Raw genomic sequence first — 15119 nt, 5'->3', positions numbered from 1 at the left:
CCACCTTCTTTTTTTTTTTCTCACTTTTTTGCTGTGCAGCGCCTTTCCGTTGACGGTCTCGCGTGCAAGCTGTTGCAACGTTTGTCTTGTTACGCGCAGCACACGATTTTGCGCACTGTGCACGAGAACGTCTGACTAGCGATATAAGTCAATGCTACACGAACACTGAGGGAGATGCAAGTGGATCACAGAGCATGATCATGTGCTAGAACATGGTAGAAAATGAGATTGTTTCGCTCTCTACGTGTGCAACTGCACGATGTGAGAAAAAGCAGACGAAACGGAAGTACATCGTTCTTTCTATGGTATGACGTAAAACAAAGGCACGCAGACATTTGGTCTGTAGGTCTTATTATTTCTCTAAACTTTAATTCGTCTATTGAAGCAACAGATCAAACAAATAACTGTTGTTGCCTTGAATAATTTGCAAAGTCACATGTCACTGAAAGTGACGTCACAGAAGGGTAATGTACGTAGCGCAATTGCGCGATTGACATCGACTCTCCGGCTGGGAGCAAGGGGTTTGAAATTTCAGCTCTTTCTGCGGCGTAGCAGTGTTATACAGTTAAACCTGGATATAACGAAATTGACTAATTCCCAAAAAACTTCGTTATAAAGAGTATTTCGTTATATGCAGGTTTGGCACGAAAATTTGAAAAAGAAACGCTTTAAGTAAGCGAAAGGGTAACAGACAGCAGAGCTCACCCTAAACATTTATTTCGCGGTAAAAAACTGCGTGATTTTGCTTTGGTGTTTGTTCATGAAGGACGGCAGCACTGACTGTTCGTACGACATCAATGAACGTGGACGCGTGTCATTTCGCACAAGCGCGAGGCGTAGGAAACAAAGAGCGAGCGACACGATGGCGTCGTAGCGTCGCATAGTGTCACGTAGTGTCAGGTTAGTGAAGTGAAGCACAGAGACTTGTGCAGTAATCAAAGAGTGGCGCTGCCAGTGCGTTGGAAAAAAAACACAAAAAAAAAATGTTTTTTTTTCCCCCTTCAGCAACATCAACTGGAAAAGGAGAGTGCCAGCTTGGCAGGCTAGGCCAGTTGCAGCAAGCGGCGGGATCAGGTTTGAATTAAGGGAGGGGGAAAGGTCACGCCCGCCTCGCATGCGCTCGCTCTCGTCTCGCAGTCACAGTGAATTCGAGTGCGCCAAGTGCGACGCCGCCGCTTCGCATTTTGTCGCGGCTGAGAAGGTGCTTCCGGCTGCTGCTCGCGCAAAAATGACAAAATTTGGGGCGAAATCTCTAGGTTGCCGGCGGGGAAAATTCGTTATTTCGAGGGGGTCTCCCACTGCCACTTCGTTACATAGAGGTCTAAATACATGTGCTTCTATGGAGTAACGGCGGGGAATAGAAAAACTTCGTTATATCCAGGAATTCGTTATATGGAGGTTCGTTATAAGCAGGTATAACTGTACTTAGCAGACACGATCGTTACCGTGCATTGTATGCACTGCACTTATCAGCTCAAAATGGACAGACCTGGTGAGGGGCCCTTTAAAGGGAGAAGTGGCACTGCTGTGCTGTTGCATCCATGGCAATACTGGGAGGTGTTGGCTTGGGATCGGCATCTTTTTCGGAAGAGCCACAACGTGTTGGAGACATGTCTGGCAACCAATTTTCTGGCTGTCAGACTGGTTTAATCTATGAATGAACCGCACATAAGATGGTAATCTTGCTGTATATTATAGAAGAATTTGTGATTAAAACTTTAGGACTCAGGCTAATATGTACAGTTATATAAAACATAAAATTTTTCTGTTTTCCTCATTTACTGTGGAGCTTCACATCTGAGGCATCCATAACGAAATGTAATTAGCCCCCTGACCTCCTCCCTCCCCACACAGGTCCAAGTCATTGTCCCTTTTTAATTAATGTAATGCTATCTCTCTCTCTCTCTCTCTCCCCTCTCTCTTAATTTAGTTGTTCTATTATGAGAGAACCAAAACTTGTCATGAAGGCTGTATTCTAAGAAAGCTTTATCCCGATAAATTATTGATACTGTTGTTACAGAGCACAGGAGTGATTATAAAAGGCTAGTCAATTCTTGACTATAAAAAAAACAATTGTGTTACATTTCCAAATAAAATCAAATGTGACAGGTTTTGTATGCTTCACTAGTATAGAAAGGACCAAATGTGTGAAAACACTACAAAATATACAGCGTAACATAATGTCATCAATGCTGTGGTGTCATTGTAAAGGAAATCGTGAAAAGAAAGTTAGGTTTTCTTTCATGATCTTTTTAAATCGAATCAGCACATAATAAAATTCATTAAGAGAATAATCTTTAAATCCAGCCTGGCTCAGTGTTCTGTGGTGTCTAATAAGGAACCAAGGTTTGGATACCATATACATCACTTTCTTTGCAGGCCTTACAGCTCAAGCGGCTGCTTTTTCATGAGCGACAACGCATGGTGCACAGCCACACGCAGCGATGCGTGTGCCGTTTGCTCCTGCTGGGTCAGGCTGACCAGGCAGTACAGCTGCTGCTTGAAACTGAGGCGGCTAGTGAGCACTTCTACAGTGATTCACTGCGGTAAGTATTGTTCCTGCTGCTTATTCAGGTGGCACACCTGGCTTGATGCTGTGGTGGAGCAGTGACAAAGTTGGGACGCATAAGAAAGGGTTCAAAAATTTGAAAAAAAAGGGTAAAAGGTGGTTGAAAAGAAAGGAGAGGAGGCTGAAGAAGAAAATGAATAGTTGTGGGAAACAAGAAAAAGCTAGAAAAGAAATGTAATAAAATGGAAATATAAGTATATTCAATTTTGGCCAAACTGGCAAGCGGTGACAATGTAAAGCAAGTATGCAGTTCCCATGTAAATGAGCTGCTCATCATCATCTAAAGTAGGGTTTTATATGTTGTTGTGTCTGGTATCTCACAGGAGTACCAATCACTGCCGGTTTCGGCTGAGTGAGCCGCAGGGCCATGTCAGCCGTCACCTCACTTAATTAATCTAGCACGCCGTTGCGCACACGTGCTAGATTAAGCAAGGCAACAGCTGACACAAGCGTTGTGCCACAAGAATCACACTAAAACAATCTTATTTTCGTCTGGCGACACGCAACACTACACAAACGCCCAGTACCAGGGCAGTGCGGGACGCAAAGAGGCTCCCATGCCAAGGGAAAAGGCACATAAAGGGCGCTGCTAACACATCGCTGCAGGCGGATGGCGCCCCGCAACGCAACACTTAGTGAGATGTGTCCCCACGCCTATGCTGCGTGCTTTCGCAATGACCAATGGACCTGCTTGCAAGAGCGTAGGGCAATCTCCATCGGCTTCAGCCTCTGATGAGTGCAGCTCAGCTAGTACAACCATGCATGAGCACTAGGCACCACTCTTCGGCTTAGCGTTTGGAAAAGGATCAAGGGAAGGTAAACGCTCATCGTAGGTGCAAGGCACTCAAGTCCAAGCAATGCGCAAATAAAAAGGCTGGTGAATGAAGGGAAAAAATGTGTGTACCTGGTGCTGTCGTGGAGAGGTCTCTCTGCATTCACTCTGCTGGTCACACTGGTGGTGCTGCCATGTCTGGAAGGGCGAAGTGCCATTCCCGACAACTGGTCAATGGAAAAATACTCACTGGGCCATTCTGGGCTAAGCAACAGGTGTCCTGGCCACGGGTGTAAAAGGGAGAGGCACAGAAATGGTAGAATAGGCAAATGCCCCCACAAGGACGATGGTGTGTGCCTCAATCCCCACAATGTAGTCCACAATGAAACCACTCTGGGTATTACCGTAATGTCCTGTAGACTATTGTGAGCCTGCATGAGAACTTGCCCCCCCCCCAGAAGAATTAACGCTAGGAATGTTGGCAGCCTGTACACTTAGCACCTACACACGATTGAGAGAGGATGTGCTCTTGCACATTTATGGAAATGTTTATATAATGGCACTTTAGTCAAGTCTCATCCCAAACTTGAAACAAAGGTGAGTGGGTCGGTCGAAGCCCTTCTTAGCTGGGCAGTGTAGGAACAGCTTCGTATGCTCAGGCATCTGGTCTTCCATTGTTTCCCCACAAATCAAAAGACAAAATCAGGTGGATGTTACTGCCTGGTCAAAACTTTAAAGGAAAGAAGTTTTTCACCACTAGGCATTGTTGATGGTTAGTGGATGTAGGCGAGGGGTTTGGGGTGGCAGCTTCACGGCATTTCACACAAAATAAACTTTGTGTGGGTGGTGTTGGCGGGTCTCAAACCTAGCGTCACAAATTTGTGCAAATATTTCGCACAGAGTCCTACTCGCCACCTCCCCATATCTTCTTTTTTTTTCAACCCCATCTTAAGTTCTCCTTGCTGACTGCTGAATGTTCCACAAGGCCTCTCTTGTTTTAGTAAGGGAAGCAGCTTGCAAGCCAGCATGTTTCTTGAGCCATAGCTTTCCAACTTGGGCGTGGCTTGCTCCCCAAATAAGCATACTGCATCTCTATGGAACATGCTGTGTTGCTTACTTGTGAGCAAGCCATGTGACTAAAAGGCCACGGTCATTGTATGGAGACACAAAGTATATTTACATTATTTACATGAGTTCAACAGTTAACATTAGAAAACAATTCGTGGCAGACACTGTCCCTTTCACTTTAGGAAGGACAGTGTCTTTCACTTTAAGGTGCTTGCAAAGCTTGGTCACCACAAATTATAATTTTCTCTCGAATCTCTTACTATTATAATCTGATACCACTGTCAAAGAAACGCGGTATATGCAAAGTGGTATAAACTTGTCATATCGTTCTCGAACTTAAGCTGATCGATCATATACTCCTCTAATGAATGATGATCACTTTTAGTTTTAGTACGCCCCGTTTCTCGTCTTTTATGTACTAGCACCGCACAGCACCCTATAGGCTGCTGTGTGGTGCTATTTTTCTCAATAGAGGCGAGTTGGTGCTACACAGTTGATGTTGAGTCGTGTTGCAAAGTGCACAGTTTCTGAATGGCACTGCGTTGCATAACGTTTATATTTTTTTATCATGTGTTGTTATTAAAAATATGAGCTAACATGAAATGGCCGTCTCTTAGAATAAGTTTAATTTGCCATTATTTGCTAGCCTTCGGCAATTGTGAAAGACAATAAAAGCAGACCAACTGGCTAACACCAATAAATATATATACTTTCTGTACGCTGTTAGATGGCGCTCCCCATGCCCAGGGTCCTCAACACTGCTCAACTATTCCACTGAACTTAGCAGTCAGGTTCAGTGCACAACACACCATACCTCGACTGATGTATCAAAAATGCAGATAATGATACCCATCTTGACAATTGTATCATGATACAGATACAAGATACCCAAAGAGTAACATAGTATCTAAGAGAAAACAAGGGGAATGCGGGAGATAGCGATAAAAGGCAATGAGTAACACGAGAACAAGGTGAGACTCATAGTATCTAAGATGCATTTATCTTCGATACTGCCCAGCCCTAGCCCGTACCTAGCTGAAGAAGTGCCGTTTTTGAAGCAATAATAAAATTCTTTGTTACATAAAATTCTGCTATCTATGCTGGAAGGTACTTGGGGAAGTTAAGGTTTCAACGCTGATAAATCAGTACCACATGCTGAAATGAATTGAATTCTGGAGTGTTACGTGCGAAAACCACGGTTTGATTCTGAGGCACGCCGTAGTGGGGGACTCCGGATTAATTTTGACTACCAGAAGATCTTGAACGTGCCCCCAATGCACAGGACATGGGTGTTTCTGTATTTCGCCCCCATTGAAATGCGGCCGCCACGGCCGGGATTTGATCCCGCAACCTCAAGCTCAGCAGCGCAGCACCGTAGCCGCTAAGCCACCGCTGCGGGTGAGCCCCACATGCTAAACATTATCATAAGCTTTTATGATGTTGATGGTGGCCAATACTGCATACTGCCTTTAGCACAGTGCCAGTTGAATATGACTTTCAAGGTCAACATGAGCCTGCAGTGTTGAGCATCTTGGTCTGAAACCAATTTAGTTTGAACTCAGGATTGGTCTCTCATTAAAACAATTCATAAAATGAATATTTAAAACTCCTTTGATCAACTTTACTAAAGGTAAAGTTAAAGTGATGCGTCTGATAGTGTCTAACTCATAACAGTCCTCCAGATATTTAAGCGAGGTTATCATCACCTTTGCAATTTTCCTTGTGCCCTTACTGAATCATTTATGATGTCTAATTGTTTATTGCAAGCTCTTATAGTATTTTCTTTTGAAACGGTGCTGATTAGGCTGACCGTGCTTTGCTTTTCGTTTTCTCTTCTCAAAAGAGAAGCATTAATGTTGCGACATGTATCATTCGCATCCATTTTGCACCTCGTTGAAAAACTACTCCGCCAAAGAGATAACAGAACTCTGCAGTCTTTTTAGGAGTCAAAACTTTTGCAAAGCCAATGTTGGAAGCAATATATTTATTCTCTAGCTAGAAGCTATTTATACCATGTGGGGTCTCACACGGGCTCTTGGGACAAAGGAAGGACAAGACAGTAGTGCAAACAGTCAAAAGGACATTTGTTGCACCTTTCATACACTAATGCATGCAAGCCGAATTACAACGCATAGAACATTCACATGGGCGCGCGACAAATCAAGGAAGTCCGACTCACCGCGACCGGATAGCGAGCGAATATGTTCGCCCCATGCTATAACACCATCGCCTAGTCGTTCATGTGTACGGTCATGCGAACAGTGGCGCGTTCGAACAATCCGTGTTCGTCCACACCGGTGCCCTGCTCCTAGCCACGCGAGACGGTCTCGCAAAGCGTGGATCGGCGCACGCGCGGGATGTCCGCATCGCTCTCCAACCCCCAACCCGAAGAGGAACAGCCTTCTTCCTTTTGCGCCCACAGTAACCCCCCCACGGTCAGGCGGCATTAGCAGCGCAACACTAGCGCCATCTCTCCAGGGTGCGTACAGGTCCTTGAAATCCTTGAAAACCCTTGAAATTGAAAAGTGCATTTTCTAGGCCCTTGAAAGTCCTGGAATTTCTTTCCTTCCTTGAAAATCCTTGAATTTCGTGAGCAATGCACTCTGATATCGACATTGCAACCTTTCTGTGGTAGATCGGCATCGATCTGACATGCTCCCCATTTCAGAAGCAATACGCCCGCACGAGAACACACGGTTCCGTTTTGCAGAACTGCGGGGAAAAATAAAAGGCCTCACCGCACCAAACCGTGAACGGAGTGAGAGATGCGTGCCGCGCTTGGGTGCTGGCTCGGCTGGCAGTGTTTACGCTGCTTTCCTCATCCTATCGTTCGTTTCACTCCTCGCCCGTCCGTCTGCCTTTTCCCACTTTCCCTCTTGCGCGCGAGGTGAACCTAAAGAGAGCTATAGTGGAGCAACTTTACCACTGATGCTCAGTGCCTTTGTGCCTTCGGGTGGAGGTTTGTTGTAATATTATTTATGATCATATAAGTGCAATAACATTATGCTGAATGTTTTGGAAATGTTTGATGAACCAACCCAGCTAATACTGCAGAAGCCTGAGAGCTGTTGTGAGTGTTTGTTGTGTTAACGTTTAATAATGCGAACTTGAGAAATGATCAAGACAAGACATGTTTTACAAAATTGCAATATACTGTACATCTATTTTTATAATATAATGGATGTGTAGCAATACTACACTGAATGGTTTCAAAATGTTCGGTAAACTTGCCCAGTTAATACTGGAGAAGTCAGAGTAGCTGTTGGGAGCATTCAGTGTGTTTTGTGAACTTCTTTTTCTTCGGTATTGTTGTGAACTTGCAAAGGGATCAAGGTTCCACAATATTAACATCATTGGGATATACATTTATTTCTTTAGCACAATAACCATATGCTGAATGTTTTGAATATTTTTGGTGAACTTTACCAAGTCTATACTGGAGAAATCTCAGCCGCTGTTGTAAGCATTCATTTTGTGTTGTGATCTTGAGAAGTTATCAAGGCTAGATGTTTTATTATAATTGTGATATACATTTATTTATTGTATGTGCAATAAAACTAATAATTTTTGGAAATGTTAGAGTAAAGAAATCCTACTTTGGATGGATGCCGCTTTGAGTCCTTGAAGAACCTGTGACAGGTCCTGGAAAGTCCTGGAATATCCTTGAATTTTTGCCGTGGGAACCTGTACGAACCCTGTTTCTCGTAACATGCTGCAACTCCATGGCCGTAAAGCTACGCGGCGAAGCCAGATTACAGGAAATGGGAGCCTTGCGTGGAAAACAACATCAGGGGATGCGTGAGAGTCGCGCATCCCCACATCCCCCCAACCTTAAATCACTGCAACGATCCGTGTTCGTCCATACCGGTGCCCTGCTCCTAGCCACGCGAGACGGTCTCGCGAAGCGTGGATCAGCGCACGCGCGGGACCTCCGCATCGCTCTCCAACCCCCAACCCGAAGAGGAACAGCCTTCTTTCTTTTGCGCCCGCGTAACCGCCCCCGCCGTCAGGCACCCGTCAGGCACCCAGCAGCGCAACACTAGCGCCATCTCTCGTAACACGCTGCAACTCCGTGGCCGTAAAGCTATGCGGCGAAGCCGGATTACAGGAGACTGGAGCCATGCGTGGAAAACAACATCAGGGGACGCGCGAGAGTCGTGCATCCCCACATCCCCCCAACCTTAAATCACTGCATACTCCGGCAAAACATGTCAACACTGTCTAACAACAACGCGTGCTTCGCGAACAAGAAGTAGTACATGCAGCAGTGGCCGCACCGAGGAAATGTCCACGCGCTTTCCATAACATGCGAGCTGACATTGTCTCTGGGGTTCACCGCTGGCGTCCGTTGGTCACTGCACCAGCTCTGCAGATTTGAGAGCACGACTCGAGCGACTTCGGAAACGGCAACGCAGAAGTCAGCACGAGCAAGCGTCGCTCACGCTGACACGCCCTGCTGGCGAGAGCCGCAGTAGCCGTTGGTGACTGCCGGCTCTTTTCCCAGCTGACGAGGGTTGCGAGCCGGACATAGGCAGCTGCCGAAAAGTCACTGCGCCGAACTGGCCACAGGCATCTCCATCGCCTGGGGGAGCTTGATTGTAGTCCGGGGCAGCAAACCAGGGGTGACTCCGCTCACGCTGCGTACACTCAACGCACTCGACAAACACTAAAGTAGTGCAAGGGAGAGGAATTCTGCATGTGCATCGCCCACGTGGTACGATGTTCAGTTTGGCTAGCAAAATTTCGGGCATCTATTCAGACGCTAAGTTCACGTGAGCAAAGCTCGCTTTCTTGAGTCGAATGAGTAATTTCAATTCGTGCGAGGCAAACTGATGAGGGAAACAATGTGCGACACCTCAACACCACGGTCCACCAGGTTGTGTCCCTCAACGTGCGACAGGCGGCTTTGTAAAGCCTTAGGCCTAATGCGTCGCTACCCTGACAACAACAGGCGTCCAAAAAAAAAAAACATCTCCCATAATGGGCCCAGCAGGCAGCTGCGAGGAGACATTAGCTCTGTGAGATGGTCCTACCTCGCTCGGTGCACACAGCATCCGAGTTGACGGTGCCCACCGTCCCAGACGGTGTCGGAGTGCCCAGTGCCAGGCCGCAATACCCGTCAGCCCACAGCGGCACCCGTGGCCCGCGGCCACCCGGCTCCCTGAGCCGCGACTTCCAAAGTCAGAGATAGAAGAAGCTATTTATTTACATGAGAAATTCGGACCACCCACGAGGCTTCCGTATTCACTCGCTTCAGGCTTGCCAATGCTCCGCGGGCGCTAGACCGCGCTTTCTAAGGATACAGACCACGTGGATCTCGTACTGTCGAGTGTACTTCAAAACACTCGCGAAAAGGCTTAGCATGTTGAAAAGTTCAAACACGCTACAGCAACCGTCGCCTCGCTTAAGAAGGCACGCCGCCGACGCTAGCCTATCAAAACCCACGCTAAAAATACGCTTCGGTTCAAGCAAAGGTTGTATCGAACCGAGCAAAACTGTCAAAATTATCGTCTGATGTCCCAATCAAAGAGGTCCACGTTGGGCAGCCAGATGTGGGGTCTCACATGGGCTCTTGGGACAAAGGAACGACAACACAGTAGTGCAAACAATCAAAAGGGCATTTATTGCACCTTTCATACACTAATGCATGCAAGCCGAATTACAACGCATAGAACATTCACATGGGCATGCGACAAATCAAGGAAGTCCGACTCACCGCGACAGGATAGCGAGCGAATACATTTCGCCCCATGCTATGACACCATCGCCTAGTCGTTCACGTGTACGGTCACGCGAACGGTGGCGCGTTCGAACAATCCGTGTTCGTCCATACCGGTGCCCTGCTCCTAGCCATGCGGGACATCCGCATCGCTCACCGACCCCCAACCCGAAGAGGAACAGCCTTCTTCCTTTTGCGCCCGCGTAACCCCCCCGCCGTCAGGTGGCGTTAGCAGCGCAACACTAGCGCCATCTCTCGTAATACGCTGCAACTCCGCCACCGTAAAGCTACGCGGAGAAGCCGGATTACAGGAGATGGGAGCCATGCGTGGAAAACAACATCAGGGGATGCGTGAGAGTCGCGCATCCCCACAACCATTAGTAATGCATGCTAGTTTGCTACATTCCTCTTTCCTATAATTATCATTAACTTTGTCCTTGATATATAGTGCGTGCGTGTGTGTTTGCATGCGTGCATGTGTGTGTGCATGTGTGTGTGTTCACAGTGGAAATTACAATTAAATTGTAGGGTTTACCGTACCAAAACTGCACGGTGGAGTATGAGCGGCGCTGTAGTGGGATAGCTCCGAATTAATCTAGACCACCTGGGGTTGTTTAACGTGCACCCAAATCATGGTACACGATCGTGCTTGCATTCTGCTCCTGTTGGAATGCGAATATCATGGCCGGGATCGAACCTGTGACCTCCTGCACAGGGATCGAAGCTGTGACCTCCTGCTCAGCAGTGTGACGCCATAGCCGCTGCAGTGGGTACAGTGAAAATAGAATAATAACTAGGCTAATTTAGCAATAATACATATTATTAGCCAGCCAGCATCACTCCAGCTAATGCGTCTTTTCCTCTATTATCAGGGCTCTTAGAGTTTAGGCAAAAATGTAATTAAAAAGCCAAGCACGCTGTCAAGAACAGAGAAAACTCATGAGCTTTTAGCCAACTAAAAAATAATAATAGGGGAAAAGCTTGAGACAACTCAAAAGAAACCACAAATGTGGACAACAGAAGCCTGGCAATGACAAATCCAATGGGGGAGCTGGCTTTGGCGTCGCTGTTGTCACTTATAATAATCTTTTTGCTGTGTCATTTCACGCGCCTTCTCGTGGTACCAGACAATGAACTTTTAGTAATTTGAATATTCCTCTTGCTAAGAGTGTATACGGTGAATGTCTACATTTTTGTGGTATTAAAACCTGGAACACAATTCCTGTTGTAATAAAAAGGTTTAACAATTATTTAATGTACTAAAAAAACACTTAGAACAATGAAGGATATCTGACGTAAATAAAATGCGGGTCGTATACATTTGCATTGTATGGATATCTGTCTGTTGTTTTTTATTTTGTTTATGCTTTCTTGGGGGGGGGTGTCTATAGTGTATGCACGCAGAACCTTAACATATGATTTCTGTATATTTGATTATTGTCCAGAGTTAATTATCCTGTCTGAAATGCCTTTTATAAACTAGCCTAGGGCTATAGGTTCACTCAGTGTTCACAAACTTTGTATAAGCAAAAGAAAACAATAAAAGACAATCAATCATTCCTGGGCAGGCATGCGTTTTGAAAAGAGCATTGGCTAATTCTGATTGACTCTGTTAGGGACTCAATGGACCGCAAGTTGAACAGATTTCTAACTGAGTGTTGGAAGAGCTTCACAGCTGTCATTTGTGGCTGTTCCTCTTTCTGGCCTCGAGATTGTTCGGCAACTTGAAAGCTATGAGGTGGAAGACTTAAGACGTGAGATACTCCTCATGGTCCATCACCATTGTTGTGATGTCGTCAAAACAATGTTTCTGGTCTTAACGGGACCCTGAAATGATTTTAACGATTTTGCACAAATGTACCAAGTTGTTAGGGTCGGTGTTTATAATCCTTAAGTGACGCATTTAAGCGCTCCACATAGAACGTGTAATTTATTATAAGGTTTTAAAATGTCCATTGCTACCGATCGCAGCAGCGCTGCTCCCTTGAGTTTTGAGCCGCCCCGTTACACTCTACATAATTAGTACAATTGACATCAGTTGAGCGAGCTATCGGATTGGCTACCCAGTTTGTGTCATCGATAATTTTTTTCAACTTCATGGTGAACAAATGTTGTTTGTAATAGCTCTAATGTTGGTTAATTTGTTTCTTTAAAGAACACTAAAGGCAAATATTAAGTCGAGCTAAAGTGATAGATTAGTGCTCGAGAATGTCTAAGGCGTCTATATTATCACAAACAGGCTTTATTAATACAGTCGAATCTCGTTAATTCGAACACGCTTAATTCGAACTGCTGGTTTATTCGAACTGACGCTCTGGTCCCGTCAAAGTTATGTGTATTTCAATGGGCGAAAACGCTCGGTAATTCAAACGTGAAAGCATTTGCAACGGTTAATTCGAACGTACTGCGGACCGACAATGCTCTCAGCAGCGCGCCAAATAACGCGGCGGCGCCTCCGACCGGCATTGCTCCGACACCACCATAGAGCAAAAGCTTAGGAGAGACACCGGCTAACGCACGCTTCCCGATAACAGCAGAAACCAAAACTTCAGGGAGCGGCCTAAGCTGGCGCCGGGCCGGCTGGACCAGCGGCGTCGGCACCCACGCCGGCAAACGCTCGCTTCCCGATAACGGCAAAAAACAAAACTTCAAGGAGCGGGCTAATCTGCGCCGAGCCGAGGCGGCGAGCGCGCACAGAGACAGTTGAAGGTGAGGGAGCTGCGAGGGAGTTGAGAGAGAGGGTGATGGGAGCCACCGAAGCGGCAGAGTTGCCGAGGCCAAATTCGCTTTCCTGCCGCCCTCCTCCCTCACCTTCGACGGTCTCCGCGTGTGCGAGCCCGTCGCCATGTTGGCGCCGTCTGCTCCCTGAAGTTTCGTTTTCTGCCGTTATCGGCAACCGAGCGTTGGCAGGCGTGGGCGCAACTCGGTATGCGCTTGCGTGCCGCGAAATTTCACGACTCACACCATTCGTTCATCTTGCTATGGTGCTCGAATACTGCAAAAAAGACGTCCTTTCATAATTCAAACTTCTTTTAATTCGAACAAATTTTCAGGCCTCTTCGAGCTTGAATTATCGAGATTCGACTGTAGAAAAATTGGGGTAAATGCAGGACACAATTAGAGACTCCCCCGGGACATTCAAGTACTAGCCCAATGACGAAGGCACTCCTCATAATTCTTTCAGTAGTACTCAACCACTCATAATCAAAAGATCATTGTATTGCATTACAAGATGAAAGAAAATGCTACTTGTCCAGTTCTATTTAATTTTTTAGAAAAAATAACAGATTGACGTTACCCCTGACAACGATGCGGGCGGCCGAAATGTTTCGTTTTCGCTCTACTCTATGCCACTTGTACTTTCACGCTTCAGTAGTTTCATTATCATGTAGTGCTGTGCTAGTTTCGCTGGCTCGCGAAACTCGCACAAACTGCAAGCAGAGAATGCCATGTCCATGTGATGTCACGGAATTCCCGAACGGTCCGCGCCACTTGACCAAGAGCAGCTGCCACGGCGAATCCATCACTTTGTCTTGTCTCCGTTTTGCCACGGCGGCACATTTGCATTTTGCACAAAAAAACGTAGTGCTGTCTCCTGGGTGTCGTTTTACTTGCCGATGGAAAAGGGCGGTGATGGCGTATGCAACGTCACCACTTCCCTACTCGGGAGCAGGCGATGTGAATTTTGTCAAAGGTATGCAGACCCTTCAGACACACGAATGAAACAAGCACTGCAAGGTTTCTGGAATGGCATTTTAATAGTCCACGTCGACTTAGCATTTGCCTTTAGTGTCCCTTTAAAAGGAAATAACAGAAACAGAATGCACAACAATTTATCACTACACTCAAGCACTTCCGGCACATCGCAAGTGTCGTCTGTTTGTGTTATAACGTGCTTTGTGTTGATGCAAGCTGTGCATTCAGTAATGGTCTCAAGGTTGTTGTTATCACCATTGTTGCCTTGTGGGCTTCAAACCTAGTGATTGGTGACATGGCAAGCTGTGACATGATGTCCCTGTGCAAGGCAACAGATGGGTGGAGTAGCTGCAGCGCATTGGGCTATTGGTATCCAGTCGGTGCCAGGATCTACACGTTTGCAGCTGTAACCTCAAGCCGGAGGATTACTACCACAATAGAGATTTTTACTGCATCCGATATTCCGGTAAACGCAGGTGGACTGTGCGTTTCGCCAGATGGGCGGAAGCATAGATGTGAGAGGCCTGCAGGGTGCCAGCCACCTGGTGGCACAGAGCTCAACCAGACAAACAGAGCTACTATTGCTGTAACCAAGTGTATTCTTCTTTGCTGCTTGTGTAAATTTTCGGCAGCAGCGTAATCATGAACACATTGTCTTTTTAAATGTTTAAAATGTTTGACACTTGGTTACGGCAATATTAGCTCTGTGTTTGGCTGGTTAAGCTCTGAGCCACCAGGTGGCTACACTGTGCAAACCACTCAGGCCACTCACGTTTACACTAAAGCCCTTCATCACAGCAATAGTAGTATGGAGGGGCTTTAGTTTACGCCTCCGCCCATCTGTCAAAACACTCGGCCCACCTGTGTTTACCCGAAGACCGGACACACTCGGTGCTGCGACAGAACGATCGCAACGCATGCTGCTTGGATAGCTCTCGCTAGGGATCAATGGCCAGGCGGCTAGTGTAGAGTTTGCAGAGGCTTTGCGCACTGGCTTCAAGACACTAGAAGTAGACAACACAGCGTCACATCATGATGCAGAGCCACATCGCAGAGCCACAGCGCAGAACCACATCATGACGCGGAGCTTAGCCCCGATCTCTCGGCAAACGAGTTATGGAGAAAAAGCATGGGTGGCAGGAGGGTAACTTGTAATGGTTCGTAGCTCTCTTAATATGAGACGCCTCACGTAAATTGTGCCGCGAATGTTTTACTGTAGCTGTAGCCTACGCATCTACAAAGTTTGTCCCTAACCATTTCAGGGACCTTTTAAGTGCAAAGTGTTGTGGTTGAAC

The 15119-nt window shown here is 46.5% G+C and overlaps 1 protein-coding gene across 2 annotated transcripts in view; it reads left to right on the top strand.

The window, feature by feature from the left end:
* Positions 1–15119, top strand: part of LOC119457494 (WD repeat-containing protein 11) — a 187838-nt gene that overhangs the window by 157560 nt on the left and 15159 nt on the right. For both annotated transcript variants that reach the window (XM_049665115.1, XM_037719083.2), the window contains exon 21: positions 2380–2546. In XM_049665115.1, the coding sequence (XP_049521072.1) occupies positions 2380–2546 (167 nt within the window). The remainder of the gene's footprint in view (positions 1–2379; positions 2547–15119) is intronic.

Source organism: Dermacentor silvarum, chromosome 1 (genome assembly GCF_013339745.2).
Source record: "Dermacentor silvarum isolate Dsil-2018 chromosome 1, BIME_Dsil_1.4, whole genome shotgun sequence".
NCBI classification, from domain to species: Eukaryota; Metazoa; Arthropoda; class Arachnida; order Ixodida; family Ixodidae; genus Dermacentor; species Dermacentor silvarum.
This window is presented reverse-complemented; position numbering and strand designations above follow the sequence as displayed.